The 26,218-nt window shown below is 46.6% G+C and overlaps 1 protein-coding gene across 3 annotated transcripts in view; it reads left to right on the top strand.

Moving 5' to 3' along the window:
• Positions 1 to 26,218, top strand: part of TET3 (tet methylcytosine dioxygenase 3) — a 96,201-nt gene that overhangs the window by 38,356 nt on the left and 31,627 nt on the right. For all 3 annotated transcript variants that reach the window (XM_069494553.1, XM_069494552.1, XM_069494554.1), the window contains one exon: positions 16,140 to 18,321. In XM_069494553.1, the coding sequence (XP_069350654.1) occupies positions 16,140 to 18,321 (2,182 nt within the window). The remainder of the gene's footprint in view (positions 1 to 16,139; positions 18,322 to 26,218) is intronic.

Here is a 26,218-nt window from a genome sequence, read left to right as displayed (position 1 = left end):
ACTTGGTGATAAATTCAGTTAATACTAGTTTTCATTGCTTTCATCACATATTCAAAATTATGGCGTATATAACGTAGTTTTATGCTGCCGTGCACATGTTAGTGATGATGGTAAGTGTAAATTCAATCTAAGACAAATTTAAACCTCCAAAATGTCCCTGTCCATGTGGTATGGACTATACTTGTTCATTACGGTATCCCTAGTGCCCAGAAGTGATGCTCAATACATATTTGTGCAAGGAATACATGGATGAATGCATAATTATATGTGCATATATGAAAGGTATGATTGTTATAATGTGCTGATAGCATCAGTAGGTGACATTCATAATTCTGTGGGGCTATCACAGCTATTTTTACTTTTTTAAAAAAACTACCTTTTCTCATTTGCATGCATGATTTTGCATAGTTGCAATCATAACCTTCATACAGTATGGTATTCTGCTATTTTTACTTCCTGTTTCATCCAACTTTTTTCCTTGGTGTTTATAATTAAGGTTTTAGATGAGTATATAATATTCTGTTGAATCGTGTCGTGTCATAGTTTACCAAACCATTCCCCTCATACTGAGTTTTCAGTTTTCACTAATGTGTAGAAATTATTTTTTAAAAAGTAAATTTATAAACAAGTTTCTAGGAACAGCACTACTTGATGGAAGGGTCTTCATTGCCCTTGATTGTGATTGATTCATTCGTTTGCTTATCTATAGATCCATATCTGTTTGAACCAAAAGAGAAGATTGAAATTATGAATTACAGGGCACTCTGGCCTGGGAGTTGGCGAATGGGCTCAGTGGGTTGAATATGAGCCCAGCGGTGGTGGTGAGCTGAGGCGGCTGGGGGGTGGTCAAGGAGCCCCCTACTGTGTTTGTCCTTTGTGAGAGAGAGAAGTGAGGAGAAAACTGAAAGAAGGCAGATCTGAAATGCTCTCAGAGGAGCAGTTGACAAGAGAAGGGTTTGTTTGCCTATGGAAACATCAAGGAGGACATCAATGGTGGTGAAAGGTTTGAGCCCCAGGCAGCCCAGGAGAATGGCTAATGTGATTTTTTTTTTTTTTTTTTCTGAGTCAGAGTCTCTTGCTCTGTTGCCCAGGCTAGAGTGCCATGGCATCAGCCTGGCTCACAGCAACCTCAAACTCCTGGGGTCAAGCGATCCTCCTGCCTCAGCCTCCCGAGTAGCTGGGACTACAGGCATGCGCCACCATGCCCGGCTAATTTTTGTATATATATTTTTAGCTGTCCATATAATTTCTTTCTATTTTTATTAGAGGTGAGGTCTCGCTCTTGCTCAGGCTGGTCTCGAACTCCTGAACTCAAACAATCCGCCTGCCTCGGCCTCCCAGAGTACTAGGATTACCAGCCTGGCTAATGTGATTTTGAAAAATGGGATGTCCAGAGGAGGAGTTGCTGGCACAAGGGGACAGGGTTCTGAGTTAGGTTTTAAATGTGTTGGGCTTAAGTTGTTTCCAAGTGGAAAGGTGTCTGGTAGCTGGAGTGCAGTCAGGAAGAAGGAACCTTTGGGGTGACTGGTGCAGGCTGACTGGTGGGGCTGTGGGTGAAGGGGAGGTCTCCAAGGGGAGCCTGGAGAGTGGTGAGGATGGGAGAGTGGAGGAGGGACAGCTCTGTTGAGGGCACAAAGGACGAAAAGGAGAATGGAGGATCCAGCAAGGTTACAAAAACCTGGGGATGGGGGGGGGCGCGGAAGTGTGAAGGTGGGCAGGAGGGTTCATTGTCTGCTATAGAGAGGCCAGAGGGTCAAGGACTCTCAGGGAACAGATAATGAATGTAGAGGGGCCAAAGTTCCTGTTCCCTTTTTCTCCAGCATTGCAGACAGGACTTTCAGATGAACTTGTACAAGACTCAAGTTACTGGCATCTTTCAGTTAGCTGGGCTTAACAAACCAGCAGTGACTGCGGATAAGGTGGCTTTACACTGAGATGTGTTGTGTGATTTTTTCCGGGAGTTAAGGTTTAGGATAAAGAGAATTTCTTTGTGCTCCCTAACTTCCTGCCTTCCGGACAGCAGCAGACTTCCCCAAATGGCAGGTGGTGTCCTCCCCCACCCCCTTGCCATTTCCTAGCCTACTGTGTGAAGTTGGTCTTATGCCCAATAAGTGGATGCCCCTTTGCCAAAAATTAATTTTCCTCTAGATTTTTGGGTGGTTGCTTAAAGATTTTTTTTCTTTGAATAAATAAATTAAGTCTTCTTGAGTCCTCGGGAAAGGAATGAGTGGAGACAAACTCACTTGACAGGGGTTCCACTGAGAGGCTGAAATCCATGAATGATTATCGAGCCCTGCTGCAAATGTGGGAGCTCACTCTCCAAAAGAACCATTAGAACCCTGGAACCTGGGCAGCCACAGGCATCCACCATTGATGCTGGTGTTGGATTTGACCTTGCCCCTCACCAGTTTTGAGCCTTGGGGTACTTTATCCCTCATTTCCTCATCCCCTAAAATGGATGTGGAATTGTTAGAAGAATCAAAAGGTTACATTTAAACATAAAAGTGGCCAGGTGCAGTGGCTCATACCACCATCATCTTAGCACTTTGGGAGGCCGAGGCAGGAGGATTGTTTGAGGCCAGGAGTTCAAGACCAGCCTGAGCAAAAGTGAGACCTGTCTCTACTAAAAATAGAAAAATTAGCCAGGCATAGTGGTGTATGCCGGTAGTCCCAGCTACTCGGAAAGCTGAGGCAGGGGGATTGCTTGAGCCCAGGAGCTGGAGGTTGCAGTGAGCTATGACGACACCACTGCACTCTAGCCTGGGCGACAGAGTAAGACCCTGTCTCAAAATAAATAGATAGATAGATACATTCTTACCTAGAGTTCACACCCAGCACTCAAACTGTTAGCTGCTGTCCTCCTCCTCCTCCTGTAACCCTGGCCCATTGACACACCTTGAACTGTTAGTGGGTTTTGAGGGATTTGGGGTCCCTTTAGAGAAAGTGCATGGGGCCAGTAGCCAAGGACTGGCTCTCTGTCAAGGGACTGCAGTGTTAGCAATATTTGCTTTCTCATTTCCTTAGCCTTTTAGACTTGTAGAGTAGGAGTTGGGTAGTGAGAAGTGGGTCTGAGCAGCTGGGGGCGGAGCTGTGGGAATGCCCCGCCTGGCTGGGAACTGATGGGGGCTTTTCAGGCTGTGGAACGTGCACAGTGTGGCTTGGCCAATGGCCCCAGCGGCTGCTGGGGGGGCGTTGTGTGTGTGTGTGTGTGTGTGTGTGTGTGTGTCTGTTGAGGGAGTTGGGGCTCTGGCTGGGTCTGGCTGAGGAGCTGCCTCCGCGTCATGACCTGGTTCTTGTGTGCTGGCTGCTTCTGAGCAGCTGCTGCTGCTTTTTGCCAGGCCTCAGATGTGGTCGGCTCGATTTCCTCCCCGCTGGCCTCTAGCCGGGCTGCCACCGGCTGCTTGAGGCAGGGGCTTCCATGAGGAGAGCTGGATACTGCTCTTTGGCCTCAGATCAAGAGGCCGGAGGGGGAGCCTGCAGAGCAGAGCGCCTGCAGCTGTGCTCAGCCCTCCTGCGGGTGCTGGAGGGGGTTGCGCTGCTGAGGAGGGGCCGTTCTGCATGGGTCAGAGTTGCAGGGCTTTGGCTGAGCACAGCAAGTTACTGAGAACTTTCAAGGGGTGGGGAATTTTAGTCTCAGCACCCCACCTCAACTAGACTCAGTCTTCCCCTTCCAGACTGTTCCTCATCTTTGAGAAATTTTCCCAGTTTTCTTTCCGGGTATATGTGATCTGTCTCTCTGTGTTATAACTGCAGACAACTCTCCAGCAACAGAAATAGCATGAAGAATACTTACGCAGAAATTGTCCCTCGCTGCTCCCTTCTAGTCTTGTTCACAGACATGCATAGTTTGTACAAAGTTTCAGGTGTGTTGTAGGTGGTCTATTCTTAAACCTTTTTTCCCTAAAATAAAAATGAAATGCCTACATTTTGGAGACTATGAACAAGAAAGTATACCCATTCTCAACCACCAAGGGTATAAGCACTATTAACATTTCTGCATATTTCCCCTTGGTGTTTTTTTTTTTCTTCAGATTCCAAAGTTCTGTATTTTTCAAAATAAAGATCACACATTGTTTAGAGAAAATCTACACAAGAGTTACAAAAAAATAGTTGCCATAAGTGTACTCAGGTTTGTTATATACATGGTTGTAAGTTGCTTGCAAAAGAGTTCATTGGAAATTTACACAAGGCTCTGGAAACCCCTTGGTGTTTTGTGTGTGTGCATAGGCTGCGTGCGCTGTTAATGGAATTGAGTTGTTAAATTGGGCAACATTTTGAATCCTGTTCCCCCCACCCACTGCAAATAGTATTCGATTTCCCCATCATGTAAACTCTCTGAAAACATTTAATGAGTGCAAGTACATTCTTCAGATCAGTTTTTTCATTTAACACATTTTCTGTGTTTTTATTTGTTATTTATCATTTTAAGCAGTTGGTACATCTACTGATGAAATATTATATATATGCATACCTCAGAGATAGTGCAGGTTTAGTTCCAAACCATTGCAATAAAGTGAGTATGGCAATACAGCAGGTCACAAAAATTTTTTGGTTTCCCAGTGCATACAAAAGTTATGTTTAGGCTGGGTGCGGTGGCTCATGCCTGTAATCCTAGCACTCTGGGAGGTAGAGGCAGGAGGATTGCTTGAGCTCAGGAGTTCAAGACTAGCCTGAGCTCTACTAAAAGACCCCGTCTCTACTAAAAATAGAAAAAAAAAAAATAGTCAGTCAACTAAAAATAGAAACAAAAAGTTAGCCGGGCATGGTAGCACATGCCTGTAGTCCCAGCTACTTGGGAGGCTGAGGCAGGAGGATCGCTTGAGCCCAGGAGTTTGACATTGCTGTGAGCTAGACTGATGCCAGGACATTCGCGCTAGCCCGGGCAACAAAGCGAGACTCTGTCACAAAAGAAAAAAAAAAAAAAAAAAAAAGACCAGCCTGAGGAAGAGTGAGACCCCGTATCTACTAAAAAATAGAAAGAAATTTGGCCAGGCAACTAAAAAAAAACATATAAAAAAAAATAAGCCGGGTGTAGTGGTACACACCTGTAGTCCCAGCTACTTGGGAGGCTGAGGCCGAAAGATTGCTTGAGCCCAGGAGTTTGAGGTTGCTGTGAGCTAGGCTGATGCCACGGCACTCTACTGGGCAACAGAGCAAGATTCTGTCTCAAAAAAAAAAAAAAAAAAAGTTATGTTTACACCGTACTGTAGTCTATTAAGTGTGTAATAGCATTATGCCCAAAAAATATATATATACCTTAATTTAAAAATACCATATTGCTACAACACGCTAGCAAAGTGATCACATGCTATTGGAAAATGGCACTGGTATACTTGCTCCATGCAGGATTGCCACAAACCTTCAATTTGTAAAAAATGTAACGTACCAGGGCTGTCCAGAAAGTATCCAGCCATGTAATTGTTGTTATATTAACAGTGGCTGGATCATTTCTGGACAGCCCTTGTATATGAAGTGCAATAAAATGAGGCATGTTGTATTGTAATTTTTCTTATTTTATGTATTATTTGAGACATACTTAATCTAATATTAGATATATGTTAAATGATAAAGCATAGTAATAATAAAATAAACACATGCAAACCCCTTCCCAAGTTAGCTAGGATGTTGGCAACATCATTGAAACTATCTGCATGTTTTCCCCTAATCCTGTCCCCTTCTTCACCTCCAGAGGTGACCATTACCTTGAATGTTGCTTTTATCACTTCCTTGCTTTTTAAAGTTTTCGTTATATGTTTGTAATCCTATACATTTAATTTTGCTTATTTGTTTGTTGATGCATTTTAGAATCAGTAAATCACATGTAGTCTTCTGAGTTTTGCTTTTTTTTTTTTTTTTCTCAGTATAATTTCTGAGATTCATTCATGTTCCTGTGGTTCATTCGTTCACACTGCTGTATAATATTCCATTGTCCATTCTGTGGTTTATGGGCACTTAAGATGGTTCCATTTTTTATGAGTAATGGTGCTGTGAACATTGGTGTACATGTCTCCTGATGCATCTGTACGAAGTTTCTCTAGTAGTGGTACTCCAGGGCCGTAGGGCACGTTGTGTATTTTCAACATTAAAAGATAGTGCCACAGACCTTTCCAAAAATGCTGGTTCTGTTTTGCCTTCCTGCCAGTGATACATGAAAAAAAAATTACTGTAAAATCCCATTGCACTTGGTATTAACCTAAAATACTCTCTCATGGTGGTGCTATGTGTCTGGTACTGTTGTAAGTGCTTTTCATGTATTTATTTGTTTAGTCTTCATAACAACCTTGTGAGGTAGGTACAGTTATTAATCCCCATCTACAGATGAGGAAATGGAAGCCCAGAGAGATGGATTAACTTGGTTAAGGTCACATAGTTAGTGAGTGGATGGGGTCAAGATTCAACCTAAACATTGTTTCTCTTAAATCTTGTGTGATGGGTATAAAATGGAATCTCACTATGGTCTTAATTTTATGTTTCTCTGACTACTCATGAAGTTTTTTTTTTGTATGTTCTCTATTTTCTTTGCATGAAGAAGAAATATAATATTTTAATACCACTCCCCTATTGGGGCACTCAGCTAGTTTGTAATTGTTTGTAATGCTTAAAGGATAATCTTTGGCACATTGTAGCATTTTAATTTCTTCTAGTGCCTTATTTTTTTTCTTTTGTCAAAAGAAACTTTGAAATTAAGAGTACTTAGTGGTTAAAAATGGCTATGCTCTCCTGGATTGTGTAATCTTGGGAGTGTTACTTAACCTCTGTGTTTAGTGTCTTCATCTGTGGTAGGAGTTTGTGATGATTAAATGAGATAAATGAATGTAAAGTGATTAGCATGGTACTCAGTCTGTCATAGGGTGTTCCATGAGAGTTATGTAGAGACTTTTCCTGGTTCCTTCTCCTCTTTTCCTTTCTTCCTCAAAGCCACATTAATTATTACTAGGTCAGGAGGCATGAATAGTCAAAGTCTTGTACTTCTGCCAGATACGAAGACCTCTGTGAATTAGGCCCATTTCTGCTTTCTCTTAAGTGTCACCTTAGCCACTGAAAGATCTGCTGTATCTATCCATTTTGTAGTAGGAAAAATTTAGATTTTAAAATGTTTTGCTGGTATGTCCATAGTAATCATAAGAACAGCTACCTCCCCCCACCTCATATAAGAACATCCTCTGGTAACATTGATGGTCTCAAGAAGGTAGATGTAACCCTCCTGGATTTGCTCTCTGCAGAGAGGGCTGGATTGGATGAGGAGGGTGCAGACACAGGACTGGGCTAGCCAGGGTACACACACGTGCACACTCCTGCAAAGACAGGCAGATGTGCATGCACATCCTAAAAGTCTCTCTCTACACTCATGGATTGGTTTCATCAATAAATCTCGGGAGAGGAGAATCATCTTAAGAGATGAATAATTGATGAACTCTAGACAGCAATTTGCCATAAATATAACCCATTTGCCATTAGAGGGAGTGGGACCATCCATTTGGTAGAGGGGAAGAACAAATTGGCCTTGTGTGGAGGTGGATGCTTGAACTCTAGGGCAGAGGTGAGGCTGGAAAGTTCAACCCCTGGAACAGCTGCTGTGGGATCAGAGGAGCTGAGCCAGTGGTGTGTGCGGTTGGGGACATGGTGGGTGGGATTTACTGTCCAGCTGGGTGGGGAGCAGCCACCACTTTCTTGGAGTCGAGTGAGAATTCACTCTTGGAGATTCCACCATAGAGGATGGGCCACTGTCCTCTGTGAAGGTTGACTATAGACTAGTACATTCTGGCTGAAAACACCTGAGACGTGTTTCTTCTAACATGGTGTGTAACTGCTGACGGTCAGCAGAACAGCCCTCTGGACTCTGTTTCTCTTCGAACTTCCTCTTTCTTAGAGGCCCTAAGAAGGTAGGGTCAAATAAGGACTTTGCTCTTTCAAGATAATATTCTTTATCTTCCCTCTTCCCTTCTAGTTCTCTTTCATAGAGAACTGCTGATCTGGCTTTGCTGTGTCGAGAGTGAGCAAAGACCTGGCAGACCTAGTGTGGTTTCTGCACCTCTCACTGTGGTGTTGGCCAAGTGAGGTGTTTGGGGAGTGGAGTTTCATGCTTTCCCAGCCTTGCCTGGCATCCGGGGGTGCTGTGGAACCTCTTGGGTGGGGGGGGCAGGCTGCTGCTGTCGAATACCCGCAGATGTCTGTGGGAGCTTTGGAGCCTGAGCAGGGAGTTGGCTGTAGAGGAGTAGGCAGGGGGGACCTTGGGAGTCCTGACCAGGTTACCGGGGGCAGAGTCACATTCCAACAAAGGTTCCTGGACCCCTGGAGGAAGACCTGGAGCCTTCTGAAGGTGAGAATTGTGACTGGGGGTGGTGCTGCTGTATGCACCTGCCACTTCATGGAGTAGAGTGAGGGGTTGGGTCTCTTCTTGGATCTGAGAAAGATGTTTCTCTGCCTCAGTAATGTTTATCACCTCTCTTCAGTCTTTCAGTAACAAGTCCCTGCTGCCCTTGTATGATGGGAGTACACCCCCAATGTGGGGAAGACCTAGCCTGGAATGGCTAGAGGAGAGCCCTCTCAGTGATTCTGTGAGGCAAGGAAGAGACCTGGTAGGGGTTGGGCATGAGGGTCCCAGTGAGGGCAGAGAGGGTTTCGTACCTGGATGCCTGTGGTAAGAAAAGGCAGCTCTGGAATCCTTGGAGGGGTCACTCTGTGGAGGGTGGATTGGGGGGGGCCTGTTCTGAGGCCCATTGCCAGGTTCCTGAGTGCTTTGTGGCAAAGGCATTCCTAGTGGCATTCAAGACCTCTGCCATGCATGGATGGGTTCATAGTCGCAGAGAGATCACTAACTTTTCCTAGAACTTTTGCGGATTGTCCTTTCAAAGTACAAGGGTGATGAGGCTTGTACCAGCTAGGTCCCTCGGGAGGAGGAAACAGCAGATAGATCTTTTTGAACACATCCTGGGAACTCCCTGCTAGATTCTGAAGGTGTGATGGAAGCCTTGTCTCCCAGGAACTTATAGTGTAGTTGGTCATATACTCTTATGAAAAGATCCCTAACAGAATGTGGCTGTGTATGGTGACGGGAGACTCTGGTACAGACCTTTGGTGGGGGGACTGGTCAAGGAGGACTTTTTCAGGAAGGAGTTGATTCTGTTCCTGGTCCCACCCCTCACATTTAATCCTTTACCACCGTAACCACATTTCATCCCTGTCTCTCTGCTGTGCCCTAGTTCAGGACCTTACTGTCACAGCTCTGGACAGTTGCGTTAGCCTCCTAACTGGTCTTTGGATCTCCAGCCTTGAACCCGCAGCCCATCCCTTGCATACCCAAATGCCCATCCTGAAATGTAAATCTACCTTTGTTGTGTTTAGGCTGTGATCCTGTCTCCCCCTACTTTATTAATCAACAACTTACCCGTTCCCAAGCCTGCCAGGCCTCATCATGATTCTGTGTCTTTGCATATGCCATTCCTTTCTTCTGGAATTCCTCCTCCTTCCCCTTCTTTCAAAATACCTGCCCATCTTTCCAGCCCCATTTCAAAGGTTTCTTTGTGAAAAATACAGTCTGGTCTATTGTTGGGTAACAAACTGCCCCAAAACTTAATAGCATAAAAAAAAAACAAAAAAAACAAAAAAAAAACACCAATCTTTCTATCATGCTCATGGATTCTGTGGATTAGGATGTCAGGAATGACACAGCGTGGGCAGCTTGTCTCTACTCTTCATGTTTAGGGTCTCAGCTGGGAAGACTCAAAAGCTAGAGGTTTGTTTTCTTGTGTTGAGGAAGGGGGAAAAGAAAAGCTAGAGGTAACTTGATGTCTGGGCTGGAATCCTCGAAGGGCTCCTTCACCCTCACATTTGGCAATTGATGGCAGCTATTGGCTGAGACCTCAGCTGGGAATGTCGGCCACTCCTACATGTGCCCTGGGCTTCTTCACAGAATGGTGTGGCTGGGCTCCAAGAGTGAGTGTCCTGAGAGAAGCAGGCAGAAGCTGTTTTGCCTTTGAAAGTGTCACTTCCACTGTTGTCACAAGCCCACCCAGATTGAAGGGGAGGGAACATGGACCCCCCTCCTTTTTTCTGTGAGAGAAGTACCAGAGTCCCACAGTAAGAAGAGCACATGGGATGGAGGGATTGTAGTGACGATATTTGGGAAACAATCTACCACACATACTAAGCACTTGATGCATACCAATGGCATGTGTAAAATCTGAAAGTTGAAGCCAGGGTGGCCTATGAGGAAGAGTTACGAAGTTGGTGGCTGGAAGTCTCAAGGGCGGGTGGGATATGTTCAACAATAGGAATTGCAGGGTGGAGAAAAGAGTGTGTGTGTGGCGGGGAACGAGGCCTGGGTATAGAGTTGCTTGGTGGGACAATTAAGAAGGATGCGAATACAGAAAGACCCTGATTGGGAGGGCAGGAATGGAAAAGGAGGAGACAGTTCACATTTAGAATTGTTTGGATCTGATGACTGGGCATATTGGAAGAAGGTGGGTAATGTTGGGTTGGGAATGTTGGTGAGTGCAGAAACAGGAAAGTTGGAAGAGGAGCTGTTGGAGGTGGGAGGGAGAGTTCAGTTCTGTCTTAAGACAAGTGACTCTCAGTGGGCTTGTAGCACTGTCCAGGGCTTGGAGCTAGCTGGAGGGCAGTTGAGAAGTCCAGGTAGAATGCAGACATTTAGGAGCATCCTCATAGTGGTGTTTGCTGGAACCCAGAGAGGAACGAGAATTGACGGGAAAGTGTGGACGTTTTAGAGTCGGGTCTTGTCTTAGCTGGGACTTTGAAAGGGCCTGAACTGGCCTCCATCCTCCTCCAGCTCCTCCTGCCTCCCTGCCGATAAGTGCCAAATAACTTCTTGGTTTCCTTTTTAGCATATCCATTGATAAGAACTTGTTACCTCCTGATTGTTAGGGGCACTGGATTCTATCTCTAAGTATTTTTTTTTTTTTTTTTGTTGAGACAGAGTCTCACTTTGTTGCCCAGGCTAGAGTGAGTGCCGTGGCGTCAGCTTAGCTCACAGCAACCTCAAACTCCTGGGCTTAAGCGATCCTACTGCCTCAGCCTCCTGAGTAGCTGGGACTACAGGCATGCGCCACTATGCCCGGCTAATTTTTTCTGTATAGATTTTTAGGTGTCCATATAATGTCTTTCTATTTTTAGTAGAGACGGGGTCTCGCTCAGGCTGGTCTCGAACTCCTGACCTTGAGCAATCCACCTGCCTCGGCCTCCCAGAGTGCTAGGATTACAGGCGTGAGCCACCGCGCCCGGCCTATCTCTAAGTATTAAGAAAACTCTTTCCTGAATGGAGCCTGAGTTCTCTCTACAGCGTTACCCATTTTCTAATTCCACCCCCAAGGCCACTCAGAACAAGTCTAATTCTTTTCCCTTCAGATGTTTTAAAGACCTTGGGTTTTGTCTTCTTGAGAAGGGACCTGTTCCTCTTATGGTTTTGAACTGTCCTGCTCTCTCTCTCTCCTCTGTGGCCCCAGAGGTGTGGCCCCAAAGGGAAACCTACGACATCCAAGTAGGGACTCTGGGGCAGATATTGCCCATGCTATGGGGCCTGATCAGGCCAGATCACAGCTGTGTGTATCACACTGTGGGTCAGGATCTGTTAGTGGACCATGAAAGTTGTAACCTGCATTAAAAAAAGAAAGAAAAGAAGAAAGACACATTAGTGCATCTAGTAAGGGGAAGTATTATTTTGCAAAACTTGTCATATATAAGTACATAATAGATCACAGTGTAAAATGTATTTCTTACTGGGGATTGTAGTCAAAAATTTGGAAAAACCTATGGGTTATAAAACCCCCTGAAGCTGCCATATCACACATTGATGATGTTATCATTTAGCTCTCAGTGTTTTACCCTCCTGATTCCCCAGACATTTTTATGTGTAACTGCTGCTGCTGTTATGTGCTTCTCCCATCTTTAATTTGCACAGATGTGGATCGGGGCCTAAGTAGCATGGACTTAAGACCCTATCTACCCTGTTAGATTTTTTTCCTCTCCAGCCTGTTGACCTTTTGGCATCTGGTCCTGTCACTCAACATATTATCCCTGCTATTTTCAAAATATGCCTATTTAATAAGTGTGCCTTCTCCATCATTATTGATAAATACGTTGAACAAGACAGTTCTGTGGCAGACCACTACAGACCCTTCCCCAGCCGATACACCACTTGCACCTTTGGGCCTGGTCATTCAACCCTGCTGAGCCAGCCCTCCCAGCCTGTACTTCTGTCGCTGGCCTCAAAGGGGTCATGGCAGACCTTGTGAAACTTGAACATCTACAGCCCTAGTTGCAAACCCAAAAGCCTACAGGGGCTCGGCAGGTAACACAAGTGAATGAAGTGATAATTAATTCAGACAATTAATAAGTAATCCCCGACACTGGCCTTGGTTTCAGGAAGGCAGTGTGGAGTGGTGAAGCTGGGCTGAGCTGGAGCAGCTGTATTCTGTGGAAGCCACTGCTCAAGTTCCAAGTTTGTCAGGTAGAAGCGTGTACCTTCAAGCAAATCTGGGTGTCATGTGGAATTTGATTTTTAAATGTTGGCAAAACAAATAAAAACATGAATACTGTATAGACCAACTAAAACAGATCTGTGGCAGATTTGGTCCAAAGCCGTCGGCTTGGTGACCCGTTGGCCATCGTATCTCCCCATAGGCTGGTCCAGTGACCACATGACACAGAGCAGTGGGATGGGTTGGATGCTGACTGGTCGATGGCCGTCTATGGAACCTGACTCCGTGTGGTTCCTCTAGTTCCCCATTCAGCAACGGTACCTGGGGCAGTCCTCAACTCAGTGGACTCAAGATTGGGAAGCACACTTGCCCTTCTCTTGCCTGTTGGCACCTTTTCTTGTTGGCAAGTTTCCTCCAGGATCACTGGCAGTTGTTGAGAAATGTAGCAGTGGGATCCCTTAGTTGAGAAACTGGAATTTAGAGTTTCTTAAAATCCTCCCACCAGTGCTGGCTTCACATACCTCCTGTGTCTACTTTTGCCTTTCTTCTCTTTTTGGTCCCCAAACTATTTTCCTTCCCAGGGAATTCAGAGATACAAGAGCCAGCCTATCCCTTCTTTGTTCTTATTCATGCACCAAAAATAACTTTAAAAATCCCTTTTAGTTATCTTGACCATTTTGGGGAAGCCTCAGCTCATGTAGCATTAGTCTTCCTGACACTGTTTTTGTAAATCTATGCTACTCTCATGTTTCTTCTTCATTGTGCATGATCCTTCTTTTATACATAAGCATGTAAAATCTGACCATTTCAGAATCTGTAACCTTTGTTACAGAAAGGTTGTTACATTAGTTTTCTAAGAAAGAAGGAAGGGAGTGTTAAGTGATCGACCACATTCCTAGACTTCTGAAAGGTAGTCTTCCACCAAGGTCAAGGAAAGGCTGGCATAGTCCATGGCTAGTGGGGGATGGGAGGCCTTTCATTCACCTGAGAGTATGTTACTGTGAGCCAGCTATGGGCAGGAGGCACAGAAGCCATTACTGTTTGGACCTTGCCTGGCAGGAGCTCCCTTTTGGTAGGGGAGGCAGCTGCTTGAACAGATTATAGTAGTGGCATGTGATAAGTGCTAATAGAGGTGTCATGGAACCTGGGGGAGGGAGCCACAGGTAATTTGCTATGAGGGTAGGGGAGGGAGGTGACAACGAGCTGATGCTTGAAGAATACACCAGAGAGGCCCTTCTAAGAGGCTGAGAAGGGCATTCCAGACGATGAGGACCACATGTACAAAGGTCCATGACATCAGAGAACATGGTCTGTTAGAAAAGTGTGAGGGTCCTTTGTGACCAGAATGGGGTCAGTGACAGGGATGAGGCAAGGACTACAGGCTGGGGCCTCTGCTCACCTCGCACAGGGCTGACCCCAAACCCTAGCTTCCCCACCCTACTTTGGAGCCTTTGATGGCCATGTCTGACAGTCTTGGGACTAGCATCATTGTTGCCATCTGCTTAAAACATTTTATGTTCTACCTGAAGGACTAATTTCTTTTTTAGCCTTTTATTTTGAAAGAATTTTAAAACTTATAGAAAAGTTGGAAATACAAATGCTTCTCTACTTATGCAGTTGCATCCCAAGAAACCCATCATAAATTGCAAATATCGTAAGTTGAAAATGGGCATTTTATAGACATGATGGGATGTGAAAACACAAAACATGATATCCAAAAAATACTGGCAACACGGTGCACTGTAGAGTGTCAGTGGTTTACCTTTGTGGTCGTGTGGCTGCCTGGGAGCCCTGGCTCACTTCCGCTGCCCTGCGTCACGAGAGTATCCTACCGTGTATGGCTGGCCTTGGAAAAGACCAAAACTTAAAAATCAAGTACTGTTTCTACTGAATGTGTATTGTTTTCACATCATCATAAAGTCAAAAATCTTAAGTTGAACCATCCTAAGTCAGGGACTGTCTTTACTGTGCCCTTTTACCCCTAAATACTTCCGTGTGTGTCCTAAGAACAAGGACATCTTCTTACATAGTGTAATGATCCAAGTCAGAATTTTATCTCATCCACATCCATATTCAAATTTCGTATATGTCCCACTAATGTACTTTATTGCTGTTTTCTCCCAGGCTTACGATCTAACCCATGAACACGCGTTTAGCTGTTCTGTCTTTTTGGTCTTGTGTAAGCTGAAAGAGATTGTTTGTCTGTCTTGACTTTGAAATTTGAAAAGAACAATCCAAATACTTTCTAGAATGCCCTTCAATTTGGGTTTATCTCACGTTTCCTCACGATTAGATTCAGGTTGTACATTTTGGCAGGAGTTCTGTGAGTGGTGTCAAGTCCTCAGTGTCTCGTATCAAGAGGTACATGATGTGGGTTTGTCCCAGTATTGGTGATGGTGATAACTTTGGTCATTTGGTTAAGGTGGTGTCCCTCAGGTTTCTCTACTATAAAGTTATTATTGTGTTATAATTAAGTAATTTTCTAGGAGGTGCTTTGAGACCTGGCATAGATCCTGTACCTCATCCAGCTTTTACCTGCTACCACTGATGACTGTCTAAATATGTCATTCCTTCTGTTTTTTTTTCTTGGCATTCCACAGTAAGGAAGAGCTTTTCTTTCCTTTTCTTTTGTTTGTTTGAGATAGGGTCTCACTCTGTTGCCCAGGCTAGAGTGCCGTGGTGTCATCATAGCTCACTGCAACCGCAAACTCCTAGGCTCAAGCGATTTTCCTTTCTGGGTCTCCTGAGTAGCTGGGACTGCAGGTGTGCACCACCATGCCCAGCCAATTTTTCTATTTTTTGTAGAGACGGGGTCTTGCTATTGCCCAGGCTGGTCTCAGAGATTTCCTTTCTTGAGGGATGAACTCGCAAACTCAATTTCACATCTTTGTATTAGTTTTTAACTTGCTGGGCTGGGCCCTCCTGGCCCTCTTCCTCTCATGCCTTCCCTCCTTGTGGACATGGTGTATGATCGTGGCTCCTTGGCTTGGGAGAGGCCTCGTCTTTCTTTGAGCAGTGACTCACTTGTCATTGGCAGGACTGGCTCAGCGTGGGACAAAATGCACACTGTGTCAGGTCATCGGTGTCTCCCTCAGGCCTGGGGTCGTGCAGGGATGTGGTCTTTTGCAGCTCTCTGAGCTCAGTCTGGGCTTAAGTGAGGAGGACACTAAGAGAGAGGAAAGAACTGTGGGTTCTTTCCAGCAGGAAGCTGTGGCTGACCCCTGGTCCAGGCTTGAATTTGTTAATCAAAGCTGCTTTCCCCTACCCCTGTGCACACACACTTCACACTTACAGCACATGATTAGCTTGGTCAGCTTTCTTTCCCTTTTGACAAAATGAAATAAACATGGTCCTAGTGTGACTTTGGTCATTTTGAGTTAAGGATCTTATTTGTGTCCTTGGTATCAGGGGAACCTCATCGGTGTGATTGATCTGAGGCTCTGAAATGGTCTGAGCAACATTGAGAATTCCCCATGAGGATCTTCTCTTTAAGGAGACCTTAAAGATCGTCTTCCATTTCCGCTGGTGAGGCTAGCTAGGGAGCAGAGGCATGGGAAGATGAACTGAGGTTCCAGAAGTGCCAGAGAGAGGATTTACGAGAAAAGCCAGGTTTAGATGTGCATCTGAGTGGTGTGAAGCAGGGAAATGCTTTTCAAATAGTGTGGTTCATTTTTTTCCTTTTTTTCCCCCCTCTCTCTTTAGACAGGCTCAGAGCTCAGCCCAGTTGATGGACCTGTTCCAGGTCAGATGGACTCAGGGCCAGTGTACCATGGGGACTCCCGGCAGCTAAGCGCCTCAGGGGCGCCGGTCAATGGTGCTAGAGAGCCCGCTGGACCCAGTCTGCTGGGGGCTGGGGGTCCTTGGCGGGTAGACCAGAAGCCTGACTGGGAGGCTGCCCCAGGCCCAGCTCACACTGCTCGCCTGGAAGATGCCCACGATCTGGTGGCCTTTTCGGCTGTGGCCGAAGCTGTGTCCTCTTACGGGGCCCTTAGCACCCGGCTCTATGAAACCTTCAACCGTGAGATGAGTCGTGAGGCTGGGAACAACAGCGGGGGACCCCAGTCAGGGCCCGAGGGCTGCTCTGCTGGCTGCGAAGACCTTGACACACTACAGACGGCCCTGGCCCTCGCGCGGCATGGCATGAAACCACCCAACTGCAACTGTGATGGCCCAGAATGCCCTGACTACCTCGAGTGGCTGGAGGGGAAGATCAAGTCTGTGGTCATGGAAGGAGGGGAAGAACGGCCCAGACTCCCAGGGCCTCTGCCTCCTGGTGAGGCTGGCCTCCCAGCACCAAGCACAGGGCCACTCCGCAGCTCCGAGGTCCCCCAGATACCTCCCCCGGAGGGCCTGCCCCTGTCCCAGAGTGCCCTGAGTATTGCCAAGGAAAAAAACATCAGCCTGCAGACAGCCATCGCCATTGAGGCCCTCACACAACTCTCTTCCGCCCTCCCCCAGCCTTCTCATTCCACCTCCCAGGCTTCTTGTCCCCTTCCTGAGGCCTTGTCCCCTCCCGCCCCTTTCAGATCTCCCCAGTCTTACCTCCGGGCGCCCTCGTGGCCTGTGGCTCCCCCTGAAGAGCACGCATCTTTTGCTCCTGATAGCCCTGCCTTCCCTCCTGCCACTCCTAGGACTGAGTTTCCTGAAGCCTGGGGCACCGATACCCGGCCAGCAACCCCCCGGAACTCCTGGCCCATGCCCCGCCCGAGCCCAGACCCCATGGCTGAACTGGAGCAGTTGTTGGGCAGCGCCAGTGATTACATCCAGTCAGTATTCAAGCGGCCTGAGGCCCTGCCCACCAAGCCCAAGGTCAAGGTTGAGGTGCCCTCTTCCTCCCCAGCCCCAACCCCAGCCCCAGCCCCAGCCCCAGCCCCAGCTCCAGCCCCTGCCCCAGCCCCAGCCCCAGCTCCATCCCCTGTTCTCCAGAGGGAGGCCCCAGAGCCTGACACCCACCAGAAGGCCCAGACCGCCCTGCAGCAGCACCTCCACCATAAGCGCAGTCTCTTCCTAGAGCGGGCCCATGACACCTCCTTCCCCCGACCCTTGGAGCCTCCCGCTCCTGGCTGGTGGGCCCCCCCAAGCTCGGCTGCCCCACGGCCTCCAGACAGACCACCCAAGGAAAAGAAGAAGAAGCCCCTGGCACCAACTGGGGGGCCTATGGGAATGGAGAAAGCTGCCCCTGGGATGAAGCCCAGTGTCCGAAAGCCCATTCAGATCAAGAAGTCTAGGCCACGAGAAGCGCAGCCCCTCTTCCTGCCTCTCCGGCAGATCGACCTGGAAGGGCTAAGGTCCACAGCCTCTGAGGAAGTGCAGGCACCTCCACCTGCCCCTCTCCCCGCCTCACAGGGCTCTGCTGTCCCCCTGCCCCCAGAACCTTCTCTTGCGCTATTTGCACCTAGTCCCTCCGGGGACAGCCTGCTGCCCCCTACTCAGGAAATGAGGTCTCCCAGCCCCATGGCAACCCTGCAGCCAGGCTCCACTGGTCCTCTCCCCCCTGCCGATGACAAGCTGGAAGAGCTCATCCGGCAGTTTGAGGCTGAATTCGGGGATAGCTTTGGGCTTCCTGGCCCCCCTTCTGTACCCATTCAGGACCCTGAGAACCAGCCAACATGCCTCCCAGCTCCCGAGAGCCCTTTTGCTACCCGCTCCCCCAAGCAAATCAAGATCGAGTCTTCAGGGGCTGTGACTGTGCTCTCAACTACCTGCTTCCACTCAGAGGAGGGAGGCCAGGAGACCACACCCACCAAGGCCGAGAACCCACTCACACCCACTCTCAGTGGCTTCTTGGAGTCACCTCTTAAGTACCTGGACACACCCACCAAGAGTCTGCTGGACACACCTGCCAAGAGAGCCCAGGCCGAGTTCCCCACCTGCGATTGCGTTGGTAAGTCCACCTGGGTGTCAGGGAAGGCAAAGGGCTGTGACCTGGTGGGCTTAGATTTCTAGGCTGTTTCATTTGGTAGCCATTTACTGTGTGTCAGCCACCACACTGGGTCCTAGGAACACAGAAATGAGTTCATAGGCTAGTGGAAAAGACATTGAAGGAAACTGATGTGATACCGTGTGGTGTGTGGCACCTCAGTAGAGGTGGGGACTGGTGCATTCGAGTTGAAGGCATCGTGGAGGACCTCCTGTAGGAGGTGGTGCTTGTGCTGAGTCCCGTAAGACCCTCAGGTAGAAAGGGCACATTCTAGAAAGAGGGAATAGCACAGGCATCAGCTTTGTGGCTGGGGGAGGGTGGGACTTATTTGGACAGTTCTTGGTCTGGCAAGAGCAAAAGCAGATGGGTATGTGTGGGGATGAAGAAAAGGTGGCTTGAGGTCACGGGGTAGGCAGGGACCAGATGGCCCAGGCAGCCAAGGTCAGGAGTTTGACTGGAGCCCACAAGTGTAATAGTGAGCTCCTGGGGGTTTTAAAGTAAGTGATGCCCTCTCACCTTGTGCTTTTGAAAGACTCTTCTGGCTTGTGGTAGGGAGGAAAAATTGGTGGGGGAACTGTCTGAAAGGTGTTGTGAGCCAGGCAAGAAGTGACAAGGGCCTGGCTTAGAAGAGTGAAAGTTGGAAGTTCTCTTAGGGGGAGGGCCTGTGGAGGAGGGAATGGGAACCGCTTGGGTCTCTGCTTGGGTGATGGTGTCCCCTGAGAACACAGACTTGGAGGAGAGATGGTGAGTTCCTTTTGGATGACCTGAGTTTGAAGTGGCTGAGAGACTGGATGGGGGTCAGAATTACAGGTTAGTGTAATAGTGACATAGTTAGTGGCAGGTAGTGGTGGGAGCTGTGTTGTGGGTAGGAGTGCTGAGGAGCCCAGTCAGTGTCTAACCCTTGCCTTCTGGAAGGAGAGCAGGGCAGGGGACTCCATGCGTGTCCTGTCTCGGAGGAGGTCGCTGATATAGCGGTGACCCCAGGCCCACCCTCAGCCCCTGCGCCCTGCTGTTTGTGGGGCTATGGGGCATTCTGAAAGACAGGTGCATTTCAGATGCTGATGGGGAAGCACATGGATGCTGGTGATGAACATATTGAACTTTTGTGATTTTATGATACATAAATGGATCTTGGGAAAAGGTCCATTTCCTTAACAAGTCTTCTCTACTTGTTAAAATATGTAAAATCACGTAAATCGTGTGATTTGCTGGGATGTTGTATCCCAGTCAGTGGGAAGGAGCTGGGCTGTTCTGCCCACTACAGCCATCCCAAACCCAAAGGCAGAGGGGTTGGTGACAAGGAGTCACTTGGGGAATAAGGAAAAATTGGCCCCTGTGCTTCTATCTGGAGGTGAGCAGGTGCGGACGGTCCTACTGAACGCTCAAAGACATGCTCTGTGATTGTGGCTCCCACTCACCCTGTTCATTCTTAGATATGACCAATGATGGTATGCCCTTGAGGGCCCCTAATCCTCCCATACATGGGGCACACTTGTTCTGATAGTAGGAATTGGGCCCCCCTGCCTTTGCCTTCTTCTCTGTGTGTGTGTGTGCTTGTCCCACCCACCTGTGTTTATTGCCTTGTTTGTTGTTTCTCCTTCTCCAAAGTAGGAAATAGTCTTACTTGGTGCTTAAGTTATAGTTGATCGTTATTTCAATTATTGAATTCAGTTATGTGGGTATTACATTTGATCACACTAGTTTTCCTATTTGCATTCCAACTCTATTGCTTACTAGCTGGGAGCACTTGGGCACTTGTTGGAACCTGTGAATGTCTCCATTTCCTCATGCGTGAAATGCAAATGATAATAGTACCTACCTGACCAGGGCTGCTGTGAGGATTAAATTAGTTAATATCTGTAAAGCACTTGGAACCATGTTGGGCACATAATAAGGACTATGAGAGTGTTAGCTGGTATCAAGCCTATCAAGTCCAGTAAGGCAAGAAAAAAGGAGGAAAAACATACGCTTTGTAAAGGGAAAAATGTTGACTGTTCCTTTGTTAGTCATTTATTGATTACCTAGCCAGTGTAACTATCAATAAGGATAAAAATTAAGAGGTTCATGGCACAAGTGTCTGCTGAGTGCTTCCACTTCTGAGGCCTGTGCTGTCGTGTGGAAGTGAAGTGGCTAAATTGTAAGCATGCCCTTTGGCAACACCAGGTTAGGTTGTCATCATAGGGGAGTAAAGTTTTATTTAGGAAACTCTTGTTCTTTGCTGTGCATCAGCCTAGCTCACAGCAACCTCAAACTCCTGGGCTCAAGCAATCCTTCTGCCTCAGCCTTCCAAGTAGCTGGGACTATAGGCATGCGCCACCACACCCGGCTAATTTTTTTTTGTGTATTTTTAGTTGTCCAGCTAATTTCTTTCTATTTTAGTAGAGACGGGGTCTCGCTCTTGCTCAGGCTGGTCTGGAACTCCAGAGCTCAAGCAATCCTCCCGCCTCGGCCTCCCAGAGTGCTAGGATTACAGGCGTTTGCTGTGTTTTGGGAAATGCAGCAAACACAGATGGGGAGAGGCGAGAAAGCAGCCACTCCAAGAAATACGTAAACACAGCAGCAAGGAGCAAGTTTGCAGGATGGAAGGCTTGTGTCCCAGGGGTGGGCCTGAAACCGCACGGTTCTCCTGCATTCCTTGGACCTGAGGAGCCCCACCAGGGAGGACACATCTCAGCTTGAAGCCAGTGAGCAAAAGTGCAGGCAGTAGACTGTGCATCAGAGAAACCCAGCAATGGTAACGTTGGCAGCTGTTGCCTTGATAGACAGGAGGCGGGGCAGGAGATAAGGGGAGCAGAGTTTTCCGTTGCTGCCAGTCATTCATTGCTCCAGTTTATATTTTATTTGTATTTAATGTAAATAAAATATTTGGGGTGGGTGTGGAGGCTCATGCCTATAATCCTTAACACTTTGGGAGGCTGAGGCAGGAGGATTGCTTGAGGCCAGCCTGGGCAACATAGTGAGACCCTATTTCTACAAAACCCAAAAGTGGGCATGGTGGCCCACGCCTATAGTCTCAGCTACTTGGAAGGCTGAGGCAGGAGGATCACTTGAGCCCAGGAGTTTGAGGTTGCTGTGAGCTATGATCACACCACTGCGCTCCAGCCCAGGCAACAGAGCAAGACACCGTCTTCAAAGAAATAAATGAATTAAATATTTGTCTCTGATTTCAAACAAGGAGAACCAAACCTACATTGTGTTGTTAGATGTTAAATTATAGAAAAATACTTAGGTGAAACCTGCAGAAACAAATAGTATATATAAATGATCATCTCAGGTTTAAAAAATTAGAAAAAGACTGGAAGGAAATATACCAACAGTGGTTGTCTCTATAGTCAGGCTATGGGGGACTTTTCCTTTATATGTTTTCTGAATTTTGTACAATGAAATATGTACTTTATAATCAAGAATGATTTTTGAAAATACACTCCAGAAGTAGCATGGAAGAGGGATGATGGAAGGTGATAACCTTGTGGCAGGAGACCAGTTAGGAAGCTGTTGAGAACAATAATAATAATGGTATTTATGAAACACTTGCTCTGTTCAGGGCATTGTGCCAAGTACTTTAGTCACCACCTCATTTAATCCTCTTAACAGCTCGGCGAGCACTGTCAGTGGCTCCACTTTAATGGTGAGGAAACAGAAGTTGGATTGGGTAATTTACCAAGGCCATACAAACAGTGAGAGTGAGATTTGAACCTAGGCAGTCTGACTCTTAACCACCATGCCATATTGTGATAGAAACGGGTTAGTTGGGAAACAAGTCTTTACTAAAACAATGGTAGTAGGATGAAGAGAGCCAAAGAACGAGGGATCTGTTCTGCAGCAGTTTCTGGAGGGCCTGGGGTTCGTGTTAGTAAAAGCCATCCTGTTTTCCAGAATTGTCTTCATCAGCTGGCATAGTAGAATTTGTCTTTGTGGATTTGGCCTCAGAACAAGGCTTAGAAATAAAGGTGCTCAGTGTGGGATTATTGCCGGATGGGACAATCCCATATTCCAGAAACTCATCCCTCACCAGTGGTGCGTAGAGAGGGGCAGATTGCAGATTACTATAAAGAAGAATTTTCCATAGAAGTGACAGTGAAATTTGGAGACTCCATTAAGTGCAGCTGATAATAAACTATAGGAACAACTTTATAAAAGCATAAAACATTCTTATAGCAAAGGGAATCTATTCAAGTTATTTGGTAATTTTTGCCAAATGAGCAATTTTGGCCAATGTAGGCATCACTAGGTAACCAAAACCCAAACACTGAGAGCATTGTTTTACCTTTATATAAAAATTATGGGTTTCTGAAGGTCTGGCTGGGATTCATATGGATTTGTTCTCTGCATCTTGAAATACTAGAATGAAGGGCACCCCTTGAAGATTCAAGGAAGTAAGTGTAGAAGAAAGGAAATGCCTTCCTCCAAAAGGCAGCATGATATTACAGTTTGAGAAACTTTAACACAAGTTGAATTTCTGTTAATCTATTGAATTATTGCAGGGGATGTGTGGGTGTGGATATATTTCTAATATTTTGAAGCACACTTTGGAGATGGCACCTAACCGTCCTATAACAGTGTCGTCAGAGACAGGACAATGAGCTGCAGCGGCTGTTGGCTAGGGCCCTTGTGTATTTTGTCTATTTTCGGTAATGGGGAAATTCCCAAGGGGAGCCAGTTTAGGACAGAGAAAGAATCCAAATGACTTTTTAGTGGGAAAAGAAGCATCCTTTGAGATGTAGTCATTTTGCAGATGAGGAAGCAGTCTGTGTTAGTCTTTAAGTGCTGTCCTGATGTCTCTGGGGAGTAGCCCACGGGAAGCTTCAGAGACTAAATCACAGCAAAGGCAAGAGATTAGGGTGCCTCCATAGAAATGCTGTGTTTTTCACCAGTCGATGATCTTACCCTAAAGAAGTGGCCACAAGGAAAATACCTCCTTTGCGTGCAGCACGGTGAAAGTCTTGGCGAGGGAGTGGCATTGTCCAGTGAATGTGGCTGATAGCAGTGTCCACCAGGTAACTTGTATGGGGACCAGTGTCCTGAATGGGGTTGCAAACTTATCTCCGTTTATAATCATGTGAAAGTCTATTTCCTGCAGTTGCTATTTTTATGAGAAATCACACTCCACCCCTCATTCAGTTTGAATAAAGAGAACCTTCATATTTTTTAAATTTTGGAGACAATAAAATATTTGGATACCAATGTAAAGGTGGGGGAATCTGACCCCGAGTAGGAGGATGTCAGAACTTTCTGGAGGAGGTGACATCTGATTGAGTTTTAAAGCATAAATAGAAGTTTAATAGATTAACATGTGACTGCTGTGTAAGGTGAAAGATCGGGAGTGGCTGGAGAGGAGAGTTTCAGGGGAAGAGGGGATGATACCAAAGCCAGAGAAACCAGTTTGCGGGCTCAGGTGTGTAGTTCAGGCAAGAAATAATAAGTGCTTGAATTAAGAGTGACCTCGAGTAGGAAGGAGAGGGGGTGTGGGTAAGAGAAAGAATAGGAAAGAGAATTGCCTGCTTCAGTGACCAGCTGGATGTAGGAGTGAGGGAGAAGGAGCAGTCACAGGCAAGTCCTGACTTCCAGGTTGGGCAGCTGGGTGGGTGGTGCTGCCATTCACCAGGATTAGAAATGCCAGGAGAGGAACAAGTCTGGACATCTAGACCTTGAGACATCTGTGGGACCTGGTGGCGTCTGTCTGGTTAAATCTGTGAATTGGAGGTTCTTTGGCAAACCGATGGTAGGTTGAGATTTTCAATCATCGTCATTTCACCAGGCTGAATATGTAGGTGGAGAAGCAGCCTCACGAGGGAGGATGCCGACGCTTATGGGAGAGGAGCTCCACCAGGAAGCTATGAAGGAGATGTGGAAGAAATTGAGGGTGGGGTAGGTTAAAGAACCAGTAGTCTCAGGGTTGGGAGACCTAACAGCATCAGTGCTGAAGAAGGGTCAAGATTTAAAGCTGGATTCTGTTTTTTTCCCCTTTAATTATTCTATGTGCACTAGTCTTTGCAATTAAATCCCAGATTCCTTAAGAACAGGGACTGCATGTTGTATTTCTAAAGCATCTAGACTGGTGCTGAGCATATAGCAAGTACCCTACATACTTTTTGGTTAGCTGGTCAGCTTTATTCTACCGCTACATTCAAACTCCATGAAGATGTCGGATGGGTTTAGGCACGATCTCCTTACCTTTAATCTTTGTCGACCGTGAAGGTGCCTGTTGTATTTATGTCCATCACCAGCAGGCCCAGCATGCTGCCCGTGGGCTCACAGGCAGCTGACCTGAGATTTTAGTGTTAAAAAATTCATCTGGCACACCTGATCCGGGGAAGGGCCTAACCATCTACTGCCCACTGCTGTGGATTTGTGACTATCAGGAGGCATCGTGCTAGCAGTCAATTATTGACTGTCATGGAAGTGGGATCTAATTAGCTATACAGTCTGACACTGCTCGGCTTTACGTCCACTAAAATTACATCAGGAAAATGAGTGCTGTAGTTTGAATGTTTGTCCCTTCTGAAACTCATGTGCAAACTTAATTCCCAACGTGGCAGTACTGAGAGGTGTGGGACCTTTAAGAGGTGCTTAGGCGATGATGGCTCCACCCTCATGAGTGGATTAATGGGTTATCACGGGAGTAGAACTGGTAGCTTCATATGAAGAGGAAGAGAGATCTGAGCTAGCACACTCAGCCCCCTCACCATGTCATGCCCTGTACAACTTAGGGACTCTGCAGAGTCCTCACCAACAAGAAGACCCTTGCCAGATGTGCCCCATAACCTTGGCTTTCTCAGTCTCTGTAACTCTGTAAAAGAAATAAATTCCTTTCCTTTATAAATTACCCAGTTGCAGGTGGTGTTATAACAACAGGAAAGGGACTAAACACTGAGGCACTGTGTAGGATTGTTTGGGAAGAGAAGACAGATACACCGTGTGTGGTTTGACATCTGTGTATTAATTGTGCGCCAGTTATCAACCGTCTCTCTGTACCAGTGTCAAGAAAGAAGAAATGCCTCAGTTGTGCTTCCATGTATATTCCCGGCCACGCGCTTCCCCACTGGGAAAGTGTGGACACCCTAGTCTGTGTGTGGAGAGAGAGGGAAAGGTGGAGGGTTCATTTAGAAATTAAGGATCCCGGCTGGAGCCCAGGAGATGGAGGTTGCAGTGAGCTATGATGACGCCACTGCCCTCTACCCAGGGCGACAGAGCGAGACCCTGTCTCAAAGGAAAAGAAAAGAAATTGAGGATCCCTCTTTCTGTTAGGTAGCAATGAGTATTCTTTCTGATTACAGAAAGGATACATTTCATTCTCTCTCCCCAGCATAGTATAGAAGTGGAACAGGGCATATTTTTGTATTTTAATGAGTATAAAATTAAGTGCACAGGGTTAAGAAAAATACCTAGAGCCATATAACTAGCACGTTCTCAAAAATTGAATTTTGCTCTCCTGAGTTCTCCCCTAGAGCTTTCTACTTTGTATTTTAGAAAAAAAACTTCACCGCTTCTCTCACTGATCAAAGCGAGACATAAAACAGGTTTTTCTTTAAGAGGAGTTGAGCCGTTTCCCTGCTATGCCACTTTCTCTTTATGGAGAAGGAAGACATGTTACCCTGGGGACTAAAAGGAAAAATGGTGACTTAATAGCAATGTAGCAAAATACTCCTTTCCTGAAACCTGGTGAAAGGAACCAAAAGAAACCAAGCTAGAAGGGAAAGTTTCATCAACTGAAATTTGGGATTAGCCCCCATCTTAAACCATGAATTCCAAGGCTGTCTGCCAGCTTAAGATCAAGCTGTATTAAAGTAAAGGATCACACCAGGGAATACAACTCCCAGTGTTGAGAAAAACAGTAATGGAGGCCCAGAGGGACCCCGCA

Source organism: Eulemur rufifrons, chromosome 19, assembly GCF_041146395.1.
Source record: "Eulemur rufifrons isolate Redbay chromosome 19, OSU_ERuf_1, whole genome shotgun sequence".
Taxonomy (NCBI): domain Eukaryota; kingdom Metazoa; phylum Chordata; class Mammalia; order Primates; family Lemuridae; genus Eulemur; species Eulemur rufifrons.
The sequence above is the reverse complement of the archived record's forward strand: the minus strand, read 5'-3'. Positions and strand labels throughout refer to the sequence as shown.